The following is a 23451-nucleotide window of genomic DNA, read 5'->3' on the forward strand; positions in this document are numbered from 1 at the left end:
TAATGAATGTTTCTTTTATTAATTCAAATTTTTAATTCAAAAAGTTCTTGAAAAAAATAATAAAGGTCATCATAAAAAAATGTGAACACATGGGAAAAGGTGGAGCAGAACAAATGCCATAGCATTAATTAACAAGACTGAACAAGAGTTTACATTAAGGAGTTTGACATGAAGATTCATATTCACATTAAAAAATTCAACCTCACACTGCATTCTGGGGAAGAATTTTTGTAGTTATGTTAAACAAAAGACTAAGCATATCATCTCTTGCTTTGAGGTGCTACTCTTTAGTTCAAGTCTGTTTAGAATGTGAACTACAGTAACTAATCAGTAATCTATCCAAATAACAGGGCTTGCGGCCCAAATTCCAAATAGTACAGATTGAAATCTTGAGATCTGTCATTGGAATACTTTAAGCCTTTAGTGCTCTGTTCTATGTTCTAGTTAGTTTTGATGATTAAAGTAATTCACAAAACAGCTTATTGTTTACATTTGCATTTATTTTCTAACCCTATATTCCATCTTTCCTTACCATCCCCAAGTCTAGTTCCCCTTTTAAAAAAACAAACATTTTAGAGGTTTAAATAAAACAATTTGTTGTCATGATTTTAATAATTTCCCCCATTTTTCTGCTATATATTGTCCTTCAATTTTCATCCTAATATGCTCTTGGGATGACTGCTTAGACAGCTGTCTAGACAACATAGAAACTACTATGTATAACAACACATATATAGACTATATGGCTCTTTCCTGAAACATGTTTTCTTCTCTCTATATATTATTTCTCTTCGGAATCTCATCAGTTCCCATAATTTCAACAATTACTCTTTAAGTTGCTGAATCTTAGATCTATTTATCTACTAGCACTAACCTCTCCCCTAACACTGAGTCAGAGCTCTGTCTGCTACTAGACGTTTCAAAACTGAATGTTCTCATTGTTCAACTCAACAAGTCCAAAGCTGAACTCATCTGTACCCCAAAACCCTCGCCCTCTTCTGAAGTTCTCTTTAATTGTTGGGAGAATCACCATCCTCCCAATCATCCAGGCTCAAAGTTATCCTCATATCTCTCCTCCCTCATATCCAATCTGTTACCAAGACTTGTCAATTTTACCTTTACAACAACTATCTCTTCTTGCTTCCCCTTCTTTCTTCTGATGACAATACCACCTTATCGCCTCACACCTGACATACTAAACAATATAATGGTTGGTTTCCCTGATTCAATTCTCTCCCTTTTCTAATCCATCCTCTATTCAACTGTCAAATTAGTTTTCCTAAAATGCAGGTGACTATATCATCTGTTGTTCAATAAATTTGTGATACCTTATTACTTCTGGCATCAAATGTAAAATTCTTTGGTATTCAAAGCTTTCATACTTTGACTCTCTCCCACCTTTCTAGCCTTCTTCCACATTAGTCTGCACACACATTCTGCAATATTGTGACACTGGTTTATAAGAGACTTTATCTCCCAACTCCATGTATTTTCATTGGCTGTCCCTCATGCCTAGAAGTTTTCCTCCTTATCTTTGCCTCTCGGCTTCTTTACTTCCATCAAATTCAACATTCTACAAGATATCTTTATATCTATTTATCACATTCCTGATATCTTCATCCTGATATCTTAAATATTAATGACTAATGTTAGTTCTATTGGTTAACTGATTTGTTATACATACATGTATACACATCTATATCTTGTTTGTACATTATTTTCATGCTGTCTCTATTAGACTGACCTTCAGAAGAGGAACTCTTTTGCCTTTCTTTGTATTTCTTTGTATTCCAAGAAATAAGTACAGTGTCTGTCATATAGTAGCAAATAATAAATATCTCATGAGGACAAATTAGGATAAGAAGATAATCTCATTGGGAAGAGACTAAAATTAAGAGAGGCCAGGAAAGGACTTTTACAAAAAATGGGATTTTTAACTTAGATCAGAGCAAGCCAGAAACCAGAGACAAAGGAGAGCATTACAGGCAAAGGGGATAGATAGTGAAAATGAATGGAATTGGGAGATAAAATCTTATGTGAGGAATATCAAGGAGGGCAGGTTGTGGAGAGGATAAAGGTTTAGACTGGAAAGGTTTGAAGGAGCTAGATTAGGGAATTATTTATATTTAATCCTGGAGGTAACTGGAGACTACTGAAATATATTTATGAATGAATATTACAGTTAGACCTCTGCTTTGGGAAGACAGCTTAATGGAGAAAAACTTCAGGCTAACCAGAATGTTACTGCAATGCAATGAAGGTCTGAACCAAAAGTGTCAAAGGTGAAAAGGCTTTTTTTTTTTTTTTTTTTTTTTTTTAAATTGGAGATATCGTTAGGTAGACTCAACGGGATTTAACAACGGATAGGAAAATGAGAGAAAGGAGGAGGAGTTGAAAATGACACCTAGAGATTTAGAGCATCACAAAGCTTCTTTCTTTTTTTTTTTTTTCTTTCTTTCTTTCTTCCTTTCCTAAGGCAATTGGAGTTAAGTGACTTGCTCAGGGTCACACAGCTAAGACCTTTTTAAAGTGTTTTGAGACCAGATTTGAACTCAGGTCCTCCTAACTCCACGGCTGGTGCTCTATCCACTGTGCCATCTAGCTGCCCCAGCTAGAGAACGTTTAAATAACTATTTCAATATAACTAAATTCCCTTGGCACTTTATTTTATATATTTAAAAATATTTAACGCTAGAAAAAACCCATATCCATACTCAATTCAAAAACCACCAAAGGGATTCATGACACTCAAAAAAGGTTAAGAACTTCCAACTTAGTCTTTAAATTGGGTGAGAATTGTATCAGAAATAGTTCTACAAAATTAAAAATTGTCCTCTACAGAAAATCTCAGTCACTCTTTTCAGCCATATTGCTCAACAAAAAGTGGGGAAAAAAAAATATGAGGGCTGTTTTTTGTTTTTTTGATATATCCAGAAAGTCTGAAAATTTCTCATTTGTAGAACTATTTTATTTTCCATTTATAAAGTTAATTTTCAAGGAGAAAGAAAGCCATGAAAGTAAAATATTTTTATTTAAAAAATTACCAGAAAAAAAGAGAATCTCCAATTTAAAAGAATTCATTCAGCATCAAATCTAATAGCTCTGAGAATCAGTGATCATTTTTATGCAATTACCATGTGCTTGTATTATCAAAATGCAAACTATGCAAACTATATAACAGGTGGCAGGAGGTCAAATTTTGTTCTAAGATTTAAGAATGAAACAGGACAGAATTATACCTGTTTAGCCTACGGTTTTATACAGGCAGTAACCAGGTGGTGCAAATGTATACAATGTTGAACTTGAAGTCAATAATACCTGAGTTCAAATCTAGCCTCTCCCTTTTCCCCCTCTGTGTAAACTTGGACAAGTCACTAACCCTTGCTCTGCCTCAATTTCCCTATTTGTAAAACAAGGATAATAAATGGCTTCTATCTCCTAGGGTTGTGAGATTAAAATGAGATACTTGCAGAATGAATTACAAATCTTAAAGCAATATATTTCTAAGCATGATGTACCTTCAAAAGGAGACTAACAAAGACTCCCGACAACTCGCTTATGGGGCCTGAGCATGGCCTAGTAGGCCAGAGGCCTACAGACGCCCCTCAACTCCGCCGCCATTTTCCAGGCAAGAACCTGCTTCCCCCACCTCCCTCGGTCCTCCTTTAAGTCCCATCCTCTATCCGTCCCTTAGCCTGAGCCCACCCACTCCGAGTTGCTCATTACTTGCTTTCTCCTCCAGTTATTCCTTTTCCTACACAAAGACAGACGAGCTAACGGTCTTGGGAACCTTCATCATCCCACGCAGACGGGATTTGAGGGGTGGGGGTAGATAGGATTGAAAGGATGAAGACGAGGTCGAGAACGAGAACGAGAACGAAGCGCAGGCGTGACCCCTGTGGCCCACAATTCCTTGCGAGGGCGGGAAAGCGTTGGGTTGGGGAGGGGCTGGGATAGAGGCTGTGTTGGTGAAGAAACCACAGGGCAGGTCGGGATCATCGAGGGAGGTCTATCTAGGATCTCGGGAGATTCAGTCTTCGGGATCCTCTGAAGCCTTTTGGGGCGGGGGAATGGAAAGGAGGGGTTTCCAGACCAGCCAAAGGTGCGGCCTACTACCTCACCAACTGTTTTTTTTTGGGGGGGGTGTATATGGAAGAAAAAATCGGTCCCCTCGACGGGCCAGTCTCTCCCACTAAATTGTCCCAAAGCCGCTCGCCGCGAGTGGCTGCATCAGATGTGGGCTCTTCATCCCCACGAATTCCCGCCCTTCCTCGCTTTAAGCCATTAGAAAGCTGAGTGACAGCGGCACTGGGCCGCCCAGTGAGGCCTAGTAATTCCCGTGCACTAAAGGAGGTGACCGCAGCCTCGCTCCCAGTTGGCTTTACGTCTGACGTCACGTCAGGGGGCGTGTCTCTTGCTTTGAGCGCCTAACCCGAATCCCGGATGCTAGAGGTGGGTTCCTCTACCTTTGGTGTGGACCTTCCCTTCGCTGCCATGCAACGCGACTTGGGGAGCTATCCGCTGGCCCCTGGCGTGCGAGTAAAACTAGTGAGTACCGGATTCCAGTCAGCCGAGGAGATTTTGGAGCTGAAGCCTTCGGAGCTCAGTAGAGGTACGTGGGCAAGCGCCCGTCCATTTGTCCAATCCTCCCGGGCACCCCTAGGTGCCAGGGCCCTAGAAGCCCTCGGCCGCCTTCGCGGGCTGCTCGCTCTCTTCTTCGGGCCCGCCCCCTTCTCAGGTCTTCCTTCCGAAGCGAGTTTGCGGAGGGAAGCGTCCGTATGTACGGTCATACATGTATGTCCATACGGAGACAACTAGAACTTTCCTCCAGGACCTTCAGGACCTTCAGTAAATAATTGTTAATTATTTGGGTTAAGCTCAGTATAGTGCCTGGCGCATTGTAAAAGATTGTTAAATATTTGTTGGACTGAGTGACAACGGAGAAGACGGTCTAATAAAGTTCTGACAGCCTTGATGTTCTTAAACTGGAGTTTGTTGGGAGATTTTTTAAAAAATAAAACATTTGTAGTTTTTTAATAAATATTTTTGTAATGGTTTATTAGAATTAGTTTCCTTTGTAATCTCGTGTATTTTTTTTCTCGTACATTTAACAGATCCATAGACTATAGGGAAAACCTTGAGAGAGATAAAAAAAATTGGAAAAAAGGTGAACAAAGCATACGTTGATTTACATTCAGTCTCCTTAGTTCTCTTTCTGGATGCAGATGGCATTTTCTGTCCAAACTATTGGGATTGCTTTGGATCACTGACCTACCAAGAAGAACCAAGGCTTTCATTGCACATTCTTGCTGTTATTGTGTATAATATTTTACTCAGCATCAGTTCATGTAAATCTTCCAACTCTTTGTAAAATCAGCTTGTTTGTCATTTTTTATAGTGATAATATTCCATTATCTTCATTTATCACAATTTGTTCAGCCTTTTCTCAATTGATGGGCATCTTATTCATTTTCCAGTTTTTCGCTACCACCAAAAGCTGCTGCCATAGAACTTTTTAAAAAAATGGTTAAAATGCCTTAGTGTATAGAGCAGCACCTTAGGAGAGACAGGAAAATCTGGTTTCAAGTGCTCTCTTTGATGTGAACTGACTGTGTGATCCTAAAACAAGTTGCTTAAGCTGTCTGTACCCCAGACAGATATCTAAGGTTATGAAAGTATCATTTGTAGCATCCCCCATCAGTGAAATTACAGGTGCCAATCCATCCCTTTAGAATTTGTGTTTTACACATGTATACATATATTGTATTTATACTTCAACATATTTAACACGTATTGGTCAACCTGCCATGGGGAGGGGGGGAGAAAAAGAGGGGAAAAATTAGAACAAAAGGTTTGGCAATTGTCAATGTTATAAAATTGCCTATGCATATATCTGGTAAATAAAAACTATTAACAAAAAAAGGCGAAGGGACAAAAATAAATAAATCATATGGACTTTAAAAAAAATTGTGTTTTATCCTAGAGGTAACTGGGAGTGACTTGATTATGTGTGTATCTTTAGGAAGGTGATTTAGGCAACTTTGGAGGATAGATTGGATTTTGGAAGTGGAAACAAGGAAACCAATTTGGACATTATTACTTTAGGAAAAGGACATGGGGGACCTAAAATAAGAGTGGAGATTTCTTTTCCACTTTAAATGGAAAAAAGGAACTAAAAATGACAGGTGTTATGAAATTAGAATTGAGAAGACCCAGCAACTGATAACCTAGGGGTTGAGGGAGAGATAAGATCAGAAGATAAAGACCAGGCTACTAACTTGAATGACTAGAAGAATGGTGCTGCCTTTAGTAGAAATAGAGAAACTATTGGGGATATGAAAGAGAAAAAATAGTGAGTTTGTGATGCCAGTAGGATGTTTATATATCGGTGTGGATCAACTGGCAGTGCAGACTGAAAATTAGAATACTTAGAAGTAGATTTATAGATTTGGTATTGCGTAGTGATGGCAGTTGAATAGCTGAGGGTAAATGAAATGACCAAGAGAAAAAGTGCAGAAGAAAGGAGCAGGATGGGGTGGGGATTTATGCTTAAGAGATGAGAGGTGAATGGTGGTCTAGCAAAGAATACCAGAGGTAATGGTCACAGAAGTAAGTAGTAGTGTCTTGGAAACCAAGAGAAGAGGAAAAGGTGATCTGTAAACAGTCATCTAGGATGTTGTTAGTTGTTTTAGTTGTGTCTTTATGACCCCATTTGGGAATTTCTTTCAACAATGTTGGAGTGGTTTGACTTTCCTTCTCCATTTCATTTTACAGATGAGGAAACTGAGGCAAACAGGGTTAAGTCATTTGCTCATGGTCATACAGGTAATATACCATTTGTTTTTGAAGTTAGGTCTTCCTAACACCCAGGCTGAGGGCTGATTCGCTATCCGCTGTTACCAACTGCAATCAGATTTAACTGTTAAGAGATTATTGATAAGCTTTGAGAAAGTACTTTCAGTTGAGTGGTAGGATTGGGGTTTAAAAAGTGATTAGAAGGTAAGAAAGTGGAAGGAAACAAATGTAGTCTATTCATTCTATTTTTTTCAAGTATTTTTAAAACAAATTTGTCCCTCTTAATCTTCCCCTCTCCATTAAACAAATTAAAAAAAAAACTCAAAAAACAAATTTCTTTTGCCCTAGAAAAGAGCCCTAAAAAATTAGCTCAGAAGAAATGAGAATGTGCAAAAGTAGAGAGTCCAGGTAGAGCATTCTGAGCTCATGAATTGGCCTGATCAGCTACAAGCAGACACACTGTACCTCAACTCTAACATAACTAATTCACATTTTGGTCCTTTTTGAGAATGAAGAACAACAATCAACCAGAGTTCTAAAATCATTCTAAGTTTTTCTCTATAATCACTGTATAAATTGTTCTTGTATTGTGGGTTTTTTGTTTGTTTGTTTGTTTTTTGTTTTTACTTTGCTCAACATCAATTCATAAAGATCTTCCTAGATTCCTCTGAAATAGTCCATTTCATCACTATGGCATGAGAACATTCTATTACATTTATATGCCACAATCTTGTTTAGCTATTACCAAATGGGATACCTCCTTAGTTTCTCATTTTTTGGCAACTGTGAAAAAGTTGCTATGAATCTTTTTGCACATCTGATTTTTTCCCCTGCTTGGTTTTTTTTGGGGGGGGGGTAGGTCTAGTCATAGTATTTTTTTTTTTTTTTTTTACATTTTTTTTATTATAGCTTTTTATATACAAAACATATGCATGGGTAATTTTTCAAGATTGACCCTTGCAAAAACTTCTGTTTCAACTTTTCCCCTCCTTCCCTCCACCACCTCCCCTAGATGGCAGGTAGTCCTATTCATGTTAAATATATTGAAGTATATGTTAAATGTAATATATGTATACATATTTGTAGTTACCTTGCACAAGAAAGATCAGATTTAGAAAGAAGGAAAAATTAAACAGAAAAAATAAACAAAAATGCAAGCAAACAATAATAGAAAGAATGTAAATGCTGTGTTGTGATCCATACTCTTTCCCCAGTGTTCTTTTTCTGGGTGAGCTGGTTCTGTTCATCACTGATCAATTGGAACTTATTTGGATCCTCTCATTGCTGAAGAGAGCCATGTCCATCAGAATTGATCATCATATAGTATTGTTGTTGAAGTGTATAATGATCTCCTGGTCCTGCTCATTTCATTCAGCATCAGTTCATGTAAGTCTCTTCAAGCCTCTCTGTATTCATCCTGCTAGTCATTTCTTACAGAACAATAATATTCCATAACATTCGTATATCACAATTTATTCAGCCATTCTCCAATTGTTGGGCATCCACTCAGTTTCCAATTTCTGGCCACTACAAAGAGGGCTGCCACAAACATTCTTGCACATACAGGTCCTTTTCCCTTCTTTAAACTTTCTTTGGGATATAAGCCCAGTAGTAACACTGCTGGACCAAAGAGTATGCACAGTTTGATAACTTTTTGAGTTTAATTCCAAATTGCTCTTCAGAATGGTTGGATCCGTTCATAACTCTACCATTAACAATGCATCAGTGTTTGTTTTCCCACATCCCCTTCAACATTCTGCATTATCTTTCCCTGTCATTCTAGCCAATCTGACAGGTGTGTAGTGGTATCTCAAAGTTGTCTTAATTTGCATTTCTCTGATCAATAATGATTTGGAGCACTTTTTTTCATATAGTCATAGTATTTTTGAGTCAAAGGTTGATAACTTAATGGGCATGGTCTCAAATTGCTTTACCAGAACCATTTTTAATGGTTGGACCAATTCATAACTTCACCAACAGTTCAGTAGTGCATATCGCTTTTTTTTTTTTTTTCTTTAAACTTTTTTTTAACTTAGAGATTTTTCTGGTAAGGAGATATACCATAAGAAAGCAATTTCACTGGCAGTGTACCAAAATACACCTCATTTTAACTGCTTTATTTAAAATAAAGAATTGCATATCCTTGGTCTAACTACATGAACAAAATGAAATGGTACTTGAATATAAAAACTTGTATTCTTTTTTTTTTTTTTTTCTTTTTTTTTGCTGAGGCAATTGGGGTTAAGTGACTTGCCCAGGGTCACACAGTTAGAAAGTGTTAAGTGTCTGAGATCAGATTTGAACTGGGTCCTGTTTTCAGAGCTGGTGCTCTATCTACTGTTCCACCTAGCTGCCCCTAAAACTTGTATTTTCAAAAAATAAATTAAAAAAATTTATTTCACTGGAAAAAAATTAAATCATTTTTGGAGACATTGTAAATAAACATTCACAATATATGATCAAGACATCTGCACCATATTTTTTATCTTCACAGAACATTTATTTCAGTAATTCTATTATGGCAGTCCTTAGCCTGAGCATAGTGCTACATGATTTTCGTATATATAATTAGTAGTGTACATTCTTTTAAGGATGAAGAAGACCTGGGGGTATTTGAAAGCATAAGAGAAGGCAGCAAAGGGAGAGAGGAAATGAATCCCAAAGATCAAATCCTACAGAGAAGAAAGGGAATAGGAACAAAGATACAAGTAGAGGGGTTGACCTTTAAAAATGTATTAGTACCTTTTTGTTTTTTTACGGTGCCTTCATTTCAAAATATCCTTCCCTTTCTTCTCCAACTATTCTTCCAACATATACCATGAGAGTAATTTCTTATAACAATATATTATTTTACTATGATTTGCATTAGTTCAGTTCGTGCTTTCTGGGTTTTTTTTTTTTGTTTGTTTGTTTTTGTTTTGTTTTGTTTTGTTTTGTTTTGTTTTGTTTTGTTTTTTTGTATTTTTCCTATTTAGTATTTTATTTTTGCTTTTTTAACATTCCATTTCATTAACATACCATGATTTGTTCAGCCATCTACTTTTTTTCCCCAAGTTCTTTGCTATTACAAAAAGAGGTGCTATTATTATTTTTTAAATGGAGCCATTCTTCTTAAGTCTTCCTAGCAATTGAATTCCTAGGAGCCTGGATGTTTTAGTCATTTTCATATCATAATTCCAACTGGTTTTCCACAATGGTTGACTAATTCACAGCTCTGCTAATATTGCATTTTTGCCTGTGTACAAAGGACAATCCAGTTTTCAAGAAGGGCCATCTGTTCTGGAGAGAGAGAGGTTTTGATGCCTAGACAACGAATGATCTCAATTTTCTCGGCAAAATAGAAGTCAGTTGCTTTGTCTGAGAGAGGATGCATTGGCAATGGCAGCTCAAGGGATTTGAAGATAAAAAGTTTAGAACACTGATTTTGGGGAGACAGGCACTTGCTGAGTAAAAAAGAATTGCTTTGCAGTAGTGAAGTTCCAGTTCAGATTAGATAGCATGAATTTGACTGACCTCAGGTTTATTGCTTTGTTGTACAGATTGAGATCTGATACAGCTAGCCCCTTTTCATCCTATACTTTTAAAAAATTTCCTTTGGAATTCTTGATGTTTTGTTCCTTCAGAGGGACTTTGTAATATTTTTTCTGGTTCTACAAAGTATCTCTGGTAATTGGGTTGATATAATATTAAATCTGTACATTAATTAGGGTAGTATTGTCATTTTTATTTAATCGACCACTGTGAACAATTAATCTCTCCCTTTATTTATTTTTGCAAAGAGTATTTTGTAGTTCTCTACATATAAATTCCTATGTGTATCTAGGGAGGTGATTTCTAAATATTTCATATATTCTATAACCTAAAATTTCTATTTCTTCCTCTTGTGTTTTGTTAGTAATTTACAGAAAGACTATGATTTTGTGGATTTATCTTATATCTTGTTACTATCCTAATGTTATTGTTTGAAATAATTTTTAGTTGAATAATAGGATTCTCTAAATAAAACAAAATATCAACCAAACCCAGTAATTCTGTTTCTTCTTTGCCTGTGTTTATTGGTTCAATTTCTTTTTCTAGTTTTTAATGTGAACTACATAAAACTAGAGTGGTGACAATGAGTATCTTCCCTTTATCTTGATCTTATTGGAAAGGCTTCTAGCAGTTATTCATTAAAAAAAAATTCTAAGTCTTAGATACTATTTACAATATGAAGAAATGGGAGGAAGAATAAAATATTTAATAAATGTTTGCTATGTGCCAGGCACTTTACAAATATTATCTCATTTAATCCTCACGATAACACTGGGATCTAGATACTATTCTTAATCCTCATTTTTCAGTTGAGGAAATTGAGGCAGATGGAGTGACTTGCTCGGGTCACATAATTATAAGTGTTTGAGACTGTATTTGCACTTAGGTTTTCCTAACTCCAGTCCTAGCATTTTACCTACTCCATCAACTACCAGTATGATGTGACCTATTTATAATTTTCCTAATATCAATCTATATTGACATCCTGATATATATGTGTTATGTTATCATAAACTCTTTGCAGATATATTACTCAATATTTTTGCTTTGATATTCATTAAAAATAATGGTCTGTAGTTGGGTTTTTTTCCCCCTGTGCTTTGTAAAGTTTTCTGGTTTAGAAATGAGTTCCACAAAAGGAGTTTGGCTTAGAGGATACTTTCCTTTCTGTTTTTTGCAAATTATGTGACATAATAGTTAATTGTTAGTTGAATATTTGACAGAATTCACTTTTAAGGCCACCTGGTCATGCTTCCTCCCCCCTTTGGGAATTTACAACTTAAAAAAATTTTTTTTCTGAAATCTGTTGATTAAATCTATTCTGTTCATCTGAATATTATCATTTTGTAAGCATTCATCCATTTCATTTAAGTTATTGGTTTTGTTGGTACATAATTAGAGTAAATATTATCTAATTCCATTTATTTTTTGTGTATCCTTTTCATTTTTTTATTTTGATGATTTGATTTTCTTCTTATTTTAAAATTAGATGACCATTTTAAATTGTCTTTTTTTTTTTAACAGATTTTAAAAATTATAGTTTTTTATTTACAAGATATATGCATGGGTAAATTTTTTTAGCATTGACAATTGCAAAACCTTTTGTTTCGAAAAATTGTCCATTAAAAAAAAACAACACACCAACACCTGGTTCTATTTATCAGTTCAGTTGATTTTTAAATTTTAGTGTTATTTCTTTTTTTAATTTTTCAGAATTTCTTTTTTTGTGTTTACAGTTTTTTATTTTTTATTTTTTGCTTTTCTAGTTTTTGTAGTTGAATGCCCAATTCATTGATATGTTGCTTTCCTTTTATTGACAAAAATTATTTAGATATACATAATTTCTCATACATCTTTGTATCTCCAAAGTTTTAGCATATTGTCTCATAGTTGGTTTCTTTGAAATTATTATTTCTCTGAGCTTTTTTTCTTTGACTCACCAATTCTTTAGATGGCCTTAATTTTTTTTTTTTACTTATGAATTTAAATTCAAAAAACATTTCCATCAAGCCATTCTCCAATTGATAAATGGTCAAAGGATATGAATAGGCAATTTTCAGATGATGAAATTGAAACTATTTTTACTCATATGAAAGGGTGTTCCAAATCACTGTTGATCAGAGAAATGTAAATTAAGGCAACTCTAAGATATCATTACACACCTGTCAGATTGGCTAAAATGACAAAAAAAAATAATGATGAATGTTAGAGGGGATGGAGGAAAACTGGGACACTAATGAATTGTTGATGGAGTTGTGAACGAATCCAACCATTCTGGAGAGCAATCTGGAATTATGCCCAAAAAGTTATCAAAATGTGCATATACCCTTTGATCCAGCAGTGCTACTACTGAGCTTATATTCCAAAGAGATCTTAAAGAAGGGAAAGGGACCTGTATATGCTAAAATGTTTGTGGCAGCCCTTTTTGTAGTGGCAAGAAACTGGAAAATGAATGGATGCCCAACAGTTGGAGAATGGTTGGGTAAATTGTGGTATACGAATGTTATGGAATATTATTGTTCTGTAAGAAATGACCAGCACGATGACTACAAAGAGGCTTGGAAAAACTTACATGAACTGATGCTGAGTGAAATGAGCAGAACCAGGAGATCATTATACACTTCAACAACAGTACTGTATGAGGATATATTCTGATGGAAGTGGATATTTTTGACAAAGAGAAGATCCAATTCAGTTCCAATTGATCAATGATGGACAGAATCAGCTATACCCAGAGAAGGAACATTAGGAAATGAATGTGGACTACTTGCATTTTTGTTTTTCTTCCCAGGTTATTTTTACCTTCTGAATCCAATTCTTCTAGTGCAACAAGAGAAGTATTCGGTTCTGCATACATATATTGTATCTAGGATATACTATAACATATTTAACATGTATAAGACTGCCTGCCATCTAGGAGAAGGGGGTGGAGGGAGGGAAGAGAAAAGTCAGAATAGAAGTGAGTGCAAGGATAATGTTGTAAAAAATTACCCATACATGTGTTCTGTCAATAAAAAAGTTACAATAAAAAAAAGAAAAGAAAAAAAAATTCTAAACACCTCACAGAATACAATAAAGGATAAGTATTTCTATGAAACTGAATCATTATTTTATATTGTTTGCTATTCCCTGTGCCCTTGATTTTTCCTAAAATCTTTAATACTTTATCTTTTTGAGATTAACAAAAAGTGATAACTCCACAAGACATGTGTAGTAATTTGATTTAAAGAGAAAGGCACATGCATGTGGGAACTACTTATAATCAAGGAGCTCTACATACTGAGTCTTTACTATTTATGGATACAACAAGAAGAGGAGGCCTTTTGGGAAGAATGGAGTCATTTGGGTAGGGCAAATTGTGAATGAGGGAGAGAAGAACTTCAGACCATGGAGGGAGGATGTTCTGCTTATCTGAAAGGTTCTCTGCTGCAGAAACAGTTTATGAGTATGAATATACTGGCCAGTGCTAGGCTTGTAGCTGACTTGGCTTCAAGGACACAAAGTTTAATAGAGTTTACATGCAAAAAATCACTGTTATGTCAGTTCAGGGGGAGCTTTATCTCTAGAAAATAGGACAATTAAAAAAAATACATTCGGGGGACCTTTCCATAAGATTAAATCTTGTGTTAAGCCAGATACTTTTCCCAAATTCTTATTCTGTTCCTTATTAGTCTATTTCAAAAGATCTGAAGATTAACTGTTTTAAGATTACCAATTTCCCTGAAATAAAAAATGCATATTTTAATATACACAACTGAGGGGGGAGTATAACAAAAAAATTAATAAAATTTCATAGGTTTATGGAATTTTATAACTGGGATATTAGAAATTATCTAGTCTAATCCTTTCATTATACAGGTTAAAAAAAAACTAAGGCTCTAAGAGGATAAGATTATTTGCCTTGCCAAAAGTAACAGAACTGATTATTCTGTTTATGTGCTTTTCTTATTGAGCATCCCAATTATGAGAAATAGTGAAGCATAAACCCCTTCCTCATATTCCTTTTTCTCTCTCTTCCCCCCCCCCCCCCCAGGCTGGGGTTAAGTGATTTGCCCAGGGTCACACAGCTAGGAAGTGTTAAGTGTCTGAGACCAGATTTGAACTGGGGTCCTCCTGAATTCAGGGCTGGTGCTCTATCCACTTTGCCACCTACCTAGCTGCCCCCCTTTTTCTCTTAAACATTAAAAAAAAAACTAACACTATATCCAGAGATAGTTATTTGTCCTACTTAACTTGGTAATCTTTAGAGAAAGTAAGATTTTGAAGGAATACTTATCTTCTCTCCTATTGGGATATAATCACTTAAAATCATCCTTTAATCCTTTCCAATTGTTAAAATGTCTTTTACCTGTATAGATTTTTCTTATCTCCTGACTTTTGTCCACAGGCAATTTCAACTACAAAAAACTTATATAAAAACTAAATTGAGTATAAAAGAAATGAACAAGTATTTAGAACCCAGAATTTACAATCCATACAGAAGTTTGAATTTTTATTACAGCAGGATACAGGAGAGAAAAAAATACCAGAAATGCTAAAGGAGTGTAGTATAAGAGAGAGAAAAATGCAATAAAGATGATAAAAGTCAAAATCTCTCCCAAAGTGTCAAAAGCTGCATTCTTTCTGTGAAAAACTGCTAGACTAGACAGAATAGTCTGTTTATCTACAGGAGGTGGTCCCAGCTGCAGAAGCAGTTTCTCAGCCTAGTGCAAGACTGGTACCTATCTTGGCTCCCAAGGATATAAGGAGATCAATTTGGGATGCAAGCAATAAAGTATACCAGATTGGGGGAAGGGGGAAAAGAGAGTTGTGAAGCTTTATCGGTGACACATTAAGGCCTCTTGCATACTCTGGGTCCAGTGTTTCTGTAAAATATGGCAATTCAAAAAGACAAGTCAGGGGAACCCTTAAAGTTTTCACCTCAAAGTTTCTTCTTACCTCTAATCTCATCATTAACTGTGTTGGAAAATTATCAATTCCATTAAATACATTCTTAAACTTTTACTCGGTTTACATGTTAAATTATTCAGGGTTGCAAGCTTTTTATCTTTAATATTTTTGCTAATTGTATACTAGAATCTATTTTATAATAAGCTGCTACTAAGTTTTTTGATTGTGGCTTATGGCCTCTTGGTACTTGTACTTGTTTTTTCTAGTTGCTTTTGGTATTTTTCCCTTGATATAGTAAATAGTTATGAATTTGAGTTCTGATATTCTTGGGTGTTTTGAATTTGGGGCTTCTTTATATGCTTACTTTGCCCTTATATGACTGAGCAGTTTTTCCATCTCCTCCAATGTTTGCCATTTTCCTTTTCTATATTATTAGCCAGATGGGTATGAGGTAATACCTCAGAGTTGTTGTAATTTGCATTTATCTAACTAATAATAATTTAGAACAATTTTTTCCCCATGAAAAGTTTTGATTTTTTTTCTTCTAAAAACTGCTTGTAATACCATTTGATTTATAAGTTTGACAAATTTCTCTGTAATTTGAGAAAAGGTCTTTGTCAGAGAAGCTTAGTATAAAAATTTTTTTTTTTCTGTTTCCTGTTTTCCTTCCAGTTTGACTGCATTAGGTTTGTTTCTGCAAATCCTTCTTAATTAACTGTAATCAAAATTATTTGTTTTATATTTCATAGTGCTATCTCTTGTTTGGTTACAGATTTTTCCCTTATTGATAATAAAAATAGTTGGCAATATATTTCATGCTCCGCTTTTTTATTTATGGTTTCTGCCTTCATGTCTAAATCATTTATCCATTTTGATCTTATGTTAGTATAGGGTGTGAAATGTTGGACCATACTTCTTTTCTGTCAAATTGCTTTCCAGTTTTCCAAGCAGTTTTTGTAAAATAATGAGTTCTTGTCTTAAAAGCTTGAATTTTTTGTGTTTTATCAAACACTATGATTACTGTGATCATTTACTACTATGTATAGTGTACTTAATTTATTCCACTGATCCATCACTCTGTTTCTTAGCCAGTACCAGATAGTTTACTTTGTAAACATTTTGAGATTTGGTACTACTAGACTTCCATCACATTAATTTTTTTCATTTTCTCTTAATACTCCTGACTTTTTGTTCTTTCAGATGAATTTTATTATTTTTTTCTAGCTCTAGAAAATAAAATTTTTGTACTTTTATTGGTATGGCAATGAATAAGTAATTTAAGTAGAATTGTCATTTTTATTATATTGAGTAAGCCTACCCATGAGCAAGATCTGGCTTTATAAGAAAAATATTTTGTAATTGGGTTCATGAGTTTGCCTTGATGTGTAGAATTCCAAGTATTTTGTATTATCTGCAGTTATGTTAAATGGAATCTGTCTCTTCCTGCTAGATTTTATTTGTAATATATAGAAATGCTGATGTTTTATATGAGTTGATTTTGTATATATATATGCAACATCCTAAAGTTCTTAATTATTTAAGATTTTTTTTTTTTAAACTCTGGGTCTCTAAGTTTACCAGGAATATCATCTGCAAAGACTGATAGTTTTGTTTCTTCATTTTCTTTTGTAATTTGTTTTCTTGTTTTTTTGTTATAGTTAACTTTTCTAATGTAGTATTGAATAATAGTAGTGATAATGGGCATCCTTGCTTCACCCCTTGAATTGGGGAGGCTTATAACTTAATTGTTCTTTAAATGTTTGGTAGGATTCACAAGTGAATCCTTCTGATCCTGGAGATTTTTTCTTAGCTTATTTATGGATTATTCAACTTTTGTGGGATTTTTTTTTATTAGACATACATTCATTTTTTACATATTTCCATATTAATGATATTGGGAAAGAAAATTTAAGAACAAAAGAGAAAAACCACGATTTGATTTAAATTTTTATCTTGTCCACTGGTTATAGGCTATCAGGACAGTCTTCCTTCATAATTTCTTGAAATATGATATATAGGCTCTTTTTTTTTTTATCATGACTTTCAGATAGACTAATAATTCTTAAATTATCTAAATTGAATCTATTTCCAGGTCAGTTGTTTTTCCAATGATATCCATCACATTCTTTCTTTTCTTTCTTTCTTTCTTTCTTTCTTTCTTTCTTTCTTTCTTTCTTTCTTTCTTTCTTTCTTTCTTTCTTTCTTTCTTTCTTTCTTTCTTTCTTTCTTTCTTTCTTTCTTTCTTTCTTTCTTTCTTTCCTTTCTTTCTTTCTTTCTTTCTCTTTCTTTCTTTCTTTCTTTCTCTTCCTCCCTCCCTCTCTTCCTCCCTTCCTTCCTTCCTTCCTCCCTCCCTCCCTCCCTCCCTCCCTCCCTCCCTCCCTCCCTCCCTCCCTCCCTCCCTCCCTCCCTCCCTTCCTTCCTTCCTTCCTTCCTTCCTTCCTTCCTTCCTTCCTTCCTTCCTTCCTTCCTTCCTTCCTTCCTTCCTTCCTTCCTTCCTTCCTTCTTTCCTTCCTTCCTTCTTTTCCTTCCTTCCTTCCTTTTTTTTTATGTCTCACAGATTCATTAGCTTCCCATTTTTAAGGAATTATTTTCTTCAGTGACTTTTTGTACTTCCTTTTCCTTTGGCCAATTCTGTTTTTTAAGGTGTTGGGGTTTTTTTCCCATTGATTTTTTTTGAGCTTCCCTTTATTTTTTGAGTCTTTTTTTTTTTTTTATAATTTTCTTATTTTATCTTTATTATTATCTCATTTTTCTTCCCAATTTCCCCCCCCCCCCCCCCTCTCTCTCTCTCATTTGATTTTCAAAATCTTTTTTAAATTCTTCTAGGAGTTCTTAGGCCTCTGACCAATTTGCATTTTTCTTTGAGACTTTACATGTAGCTTTTTTTACTTTATTTTCTTCTTGTGAGTGTATGACTTGATCTTCTCTGTGACCATAGTAACTTAAAAATTGTTTTGTTTTTTTTTTGTTTGTTTGTTTTTGATGTTTGTCCATTTTCCCAGCCTATTTCTTCACCTTTGATTTTGTTAAAATTGAATTCTGCTCCTGAGGTCATAGGGACAATATCCCTATTTTCAGGTTTTTCATGTTGTTATTGTCAGATATACATCTGGGACCCTGGGTCCCAGGGTTTTGTTTTTCCAGGGTAATGTGATATAAGGACAGATGTGGTCACTGCTTTCCTGGCCTATGCTTTGTTTTTTGAGCAAAGCAAAAGCATTCTTCTTTGCCTTAGAACTTTGACCAAAGTTCCCACTTTTCTGTAGTCACAAAAACTAATCTGCTATTACCCCTCCTTGCCCTAGATGGAGCCTGGAACCATGTATGGGCAGTGTTGTAACAGAGTCTTGCACCCAATGCCAGCAAAAAGATCTCTATAATCTCCTTCTGACTAGTTGTCTGCCCTCCTTACTGCTGGTGGGGAGTTTCAAAAGCCACCATGACAGTCCCCAGGGCCTGCAGCTGCTGACTTGCTGGCCCCAGCCTGCACTCTACTCTATTGTACTCTTACCCCAGTGAGATGGATCTTTCCTGCTGACCTAAGTTGTCTTGGACTGGAAAGTTGTTTCACCTTTTGTTAGTTCTACCCCTCCAGAATTTGTTTTGAGGTGTTATTTTAAAGTTGTTGGAAAGGAATTTGGAAGAGCTCAGATGTCTTTGCCTTTACTCTATTAACCTGGTTCTGCTTCCATCTCTGCTCTTTTTTTTTTTTTTAATCTTTTGAATTAATTGTAATATTTCTTACCTCATGAAGCTATTGAGTTGTGGTTGTTCCATTCTCTTTTTTAGGGGATCTATTTCTTAGCTAAGGTTTCCCCCCATTTTAATCTTTCCTTAATGATTCTAATTTTTCATTTTGCCTCATTTTATTTTTTCTAGATCCTTTTGTCATCTGTATAGCCAAGCCTTTTTTTTTTCCCCCTCTGCGGCATTATTTATAGTTCCTTCACATTTTAGCTTTTTAAAAGTAATATTATTTCCCCATTGTGTTTGATATTTTCTTCTGCTTATTCATTTCTCCAGCCTCAATTTCTGGATTAGGATTTTGTGTTAGGGCCAAACTCTACCCCATTTAGAATTTTTGAATTGAGTGGGCAGGCAGTCCTGTCTTCTTCTGTGACTCCTTTTAAGGTTCGGATTTAGAAGCCTCTCAAAAAGGCCTGAAAATAAATATATGGTTTTACTCACCAGGACCTGTTTTCCCTACGAAAATAGTCTTTGTAAGGCTAATTTTATTCCCTGTTGCTCAGACAGGTTAAGGCCCAATACAGCTAGCTTTAGATCCCAGGACAGGTGCAAGCTTCTTTCTCCCTGGGTTTATCTTTTACAGGCTTTTGACAATGTTTTTGTGCTGTCTTGGTGTGGATATAGAAGCTTGAAGAGATTTCTCTTTGATTTTCACTGTCATTATTCCTTTAGTATTTTTAGCTTTGCAGTGCTTCTACGAGAGTTTAGATGTGGCTATATTAACTGAAGTTGAGTTTACATGTGGCCACATTAATTGAAAGTCTGTGTGTGTGTGTGTGTGTGTGTGTGTGTGTGTGTGTGTGTGTGTGTGTGTGTTTTGAAGAAACTGCCAGACGATATTAAGAATTTTAGGTAGTATGATTTTCTTTTTCTTTTTTTTTTTTTTTCGACCATTTTTTTATTTTATTTTATTTTATAATTATAACATTTTTTGACAGTACATATGCATGGGTAATTTTTTACAACATTATCCCTTGCACTTACTTCTATTCAGATTTTTTCCCTTCCTCCCCCAACCCCCTCCCCCAGATGGCAAGCAGTCTTATATATGTTAAATATATTACAGTATAATTTAGATACAATATATGTGTGTAGAACCGAATTTTTTGTTGCACAGGAAGAATTGGATTCAGAAGGTAAAAATAACAATTTACATTCATTTCCCAGTGTTCCTTTTCTGGATGTAGCTGGTTCTGTCCATCATTAATCAATTGGAATTGGATTAGCTCTTCTCTATGTTGAAGAAATCCACTTCCATCAGCATACATCCTCGTACAGTATCATTGTTGAAGTGTATAATGATCTTCTGGTTCTGCTCGTTTCACTCAGCATCAGTTGATGTAAGTCTCTCCAAGCCTCTCTGTATTTCTCCTGTTGGTCATTTCTTATAGAACAATAATATTCCATAACATTCATATACCATAGTTTACCCAACCATTCTCCAATTGATGGACATCCATTTATCTTCCAGCTTCTAGCCACTATGAAAAGGGCTGCCACAAACATTTTGGCACATACAGGACCCTTTCCCTTCTCTAGTAGTTCCTTGGGGTATAAGCCCAGTAGTAGTATGGCTGGGTCAAAGGGTATGCACATTTTGATAACTTTTTGGGCATAATTCCAGATTGCTCTCCAGAATGGTTGGATTCTTTCACAACTCCACCAACAATGCATCAGTGTCCCAGTTTTCCCACAGCCCCTCCAACATTCATCGTTATTTGTTCCTGTCATCTTAGCCAATCTGACAGGTGTGTAATGATACCTCAGAGTTGTCTTAATTTGCATTTCTCTGATCAATAGTGATTTGGAACACTCTTTCATATGAGTGGAAAGAGTTTTAATTTCATCATCTGAAAATTATCTGTTCATATCCTTTGACCATTTATCAATTGGAGAATGGCTTGATTTCTTATAAATTAAAGTCAATTCTCTGTATATTTTGGAGATGAGGCCTTTATCAGAACCTTTAACTGTAAAAATTTTTTCCCAATTTGTTACTTCCCTTCTAATCTTGTTTGCATTAGTTTTGTTTGTGCAGAAACTTTTTAATTTGGTGTAATCAAAATGTTCTATTTTGTGATCAATAATGGTCTCTAGTTCTCCCTTGGACACAAACTCCTTCCTCCTCCACAAGTCTGAGAGGTAAACCATCCCATGTTCCTCCAATTTATTTATGATTTCGTTCTTTATGCCTAAATCTTGGACCCATTTTGATCTAATCTTAGTATGTGGTGTTAAATGTGGGTCCATGCCTAGTTTCTGCCATACTAATTTCCAGTTTTCCCAGCAGTTTTTGTCAAATAATGAATTCTTATCCCAAAATTTGGGATCTTTGGGTTTGTCAAAGATTAGATTGCTATTTTTATTCACTATCTTGTCCTGTGAACCTAACCTATGCCACTGATCAACTAGTCTATTTCTTAGCCAATACCAAATGGTTTTGGTGACTGTTGCTTTATAATATAGCTTTAAATCAGGTACACTTAGACCACCTTCCTCTGACTTTTTTTTCATTAGTTCCCTTGCAATTCTCGACCTTTTATTCTTCCATATGAATTTTTTTGTTATTTTTTCTAGGTCATTAAAATAGTTTCTTGGGAGTCTGATTGGTATAGCACTAAATAAATAGATTAGTTTGGGGAGTATTGTCATCTTTATTATATTCGCTCGGCCTATCCAAGAACATTGAATGTCTTTCCAATTATTTAAATCTGACTTTATTTTTGTGGCAAGTGTTATGTAATTTTGCTCATATAATTCCTGACTCTCCTTTGGTAGATATATTCCCAAATATTTGATACTATCGACTGTTATTTTGAATGGAATTTCTCTTTGTATCTCTTGCTGTTGGATTGTGTTGGTAATGTATAAAAATCCTGAGGATTTATGTGTATTTATTTTGTATCCTGCGACTTTGCTAAAATTCTGAATTATTTCTAATAGCTTTTTAGCAGAGTCTTTGGGGTAGTATGATTTTCATAAGGACCTTGAGCGAGTTTTTTTTTCAGACTTTTAACAATAATATTTCATTCTCCCCCTCTTCCCTCAGTTACATGTCAAAAAAGGTTTTTAAGATTTCTGCAAAAGTTCTATAAAAAAGTTATCAACTGAAATAAGATTTCTTTTCTAATGACTACTTATACATCTGGTTAAATAATCTGTTTGCTCTTTTCTGGACATAATCCTTTCCACTAGCAAACTTCATTAGCCAGGATTAGGAGAGCAGTATATTAATTAGTTGTTGTGCAAGTTGACCATTTACATAGGTGTCCTTCTGTAATGTGTCAAGATAAGGATAGAATGGTTATTATAAATGGACAAGGTGAGAATGGAGATTTGTGTAATTGAGCCATTTCTACTTTCCACTTGGTCATTTTATTCATAATGTCTGGGCTAAATCTGAATAGGTATAGCCTGAGAAACCTCAATGACTAGATACTTTTTCTTAGCCTCTTAAGATGATTCAAAAAAGAGTCAGCATAAAAATTCTTATGTTAGAATACCCAATATATGCTTTTCAAACAGGCCAGGAATGCTGATATCCTTAGAGTCAAGACCATGATATACTCAGTGGTTGAGTCATTGACCAAATTTGTTTTGTTTTGTTTTTAAGGAACATTGTCCACCAAGATATTTTTCCAATAGATTTGATGGTTTCAGTGGTTTTGTTGTTTATACCCTTAGCAAGTACAGTGACAAAATTCTCCTTGCTGTAGATTGCACCATTTTCGGATTTATCTATCTATCTGTCTATCTATCTATCTATCTATCTATCTATCTATCTATCTATCTATCTATTTATCTATCTATCCATCTTTCTAGCTATCTATCTATCTATTTATTTTTAAACAAACAAGTGTGAGTGATGACAGATGTGAACTGTAATATCTCATTGTGGGGTAAGCCAGCAGCATAGAAGATGGGAATTTTAGGCCTCTTAGCAATTCTGTTTATCCTGTTGATTGCTGAAATGCCCATCTCAATCATTTCTTCATGGTAGATTTGACATTGAAGGTTGTTTGGCTATTTTAATCATGTCAAGAAAATCATCAGCTAATACAGTTTCTGAATTGAATGAAAATTCTACTCAAAAATGGCAGACATATACTTTATAGTTTCTGTGCCTAGAATTCCTTAAAATACTTTAATTCCTGCTTTTCTACCACTAAGTTGTCAAACTTGATCATTTTTCTTTTTGCTATCAGATAATGTCAAGTGGACAGTCTCAGCATATCTGGAAAACATAACAGTCTAAGATTATTAAAAGACTATTAATAACATCATTTTGTATTGTATGTGAGATGGGGCTAGGAGAAGTATTCTCTGCTGATGAACTTAGTAATGACACTAACCTTACAAAGATTTATGCAGCCCCATTCATGTTCTCTAAGATCACTCAGTGCTGTAATATCTCCTCATCCTAATGGACCTTATAATATTTAGTTGGATCAATTTTACACTTGAAGAAGTGCTATTCTTATTTGAAGT

The 23451-nt window shown here is 35.0% G+C and overlaps 2 protein-coding genes across 8 annotated transcripts in view; one reads left to right on the forward strand and one right to left on the reverse strand.

Moving 5' to 3' along the window:
• The window catches only part of TEX14 (testis expressed 14, intercellular bridge forming factor), a 196480-nt gene that overhangs the window by 145285 nt on the left and 27744 nt on the right, over positions 1-23451 (reverse strand). Inside the window, exon 1 of one of the 3 annotated variants that reach the window (XM_074261932.1) lies at positions 3727-4346. The exons of the other annotated variants lie outside the window; for them this stretch is intronic. The gene's annotated coding sequence lies outside the window, so the exon portion shown is untranslated. Of the gene's footprint in view, positions 1-3726; positions 4347-23451 lie in introns of those variants that run through there. 3 annotated transcript variants of the gene reach the window in all.
• The window catches only part of RAD51C (RAD51 paralog C), a 78584-nt gene continuing 59576 nt past the window's right edge, over positions 4444-23451 (forward strand). For 4 of the 5 annotated variants that reach the window (XR_012481265.1, XM_074261939.1, XM_074261941.1 and 1 more), the window contains exons 1-2: positions 4444-4612; positions 6775-6825. Coding sequence is in view for 4 of the 5 variants with exons in the window: in XM_074261939.1 (XP_074118040.1) it covers positions 4444-4612; positions 6775-6825 (220 nt within the window). In the remaining variant the exon portion in view is untranslated. The remainder of the gene's footprint in view (positions 4613-6774; positions 6826-23451) is intronic. The other variant, XM_074261940.1, reaches the window with a different exon arrangement.

The sequence above is a fragment of the Sminthopsis crassicaudata genome, chromosome 4, assembly GCF_048593235.1.
Source record: "Sminthopsis crassicaudata isolate SCR6 chromosome 4, ASM4859323v1, whole genome shotgun sequence".
Classification (NCBI taxonomy): Eukaryota; Metazoa; Chordata; class Mammalia; order Dasyuromorphia; family Dasyuridae; genus Sminthopsis; species Sminthopsis crassicaudata.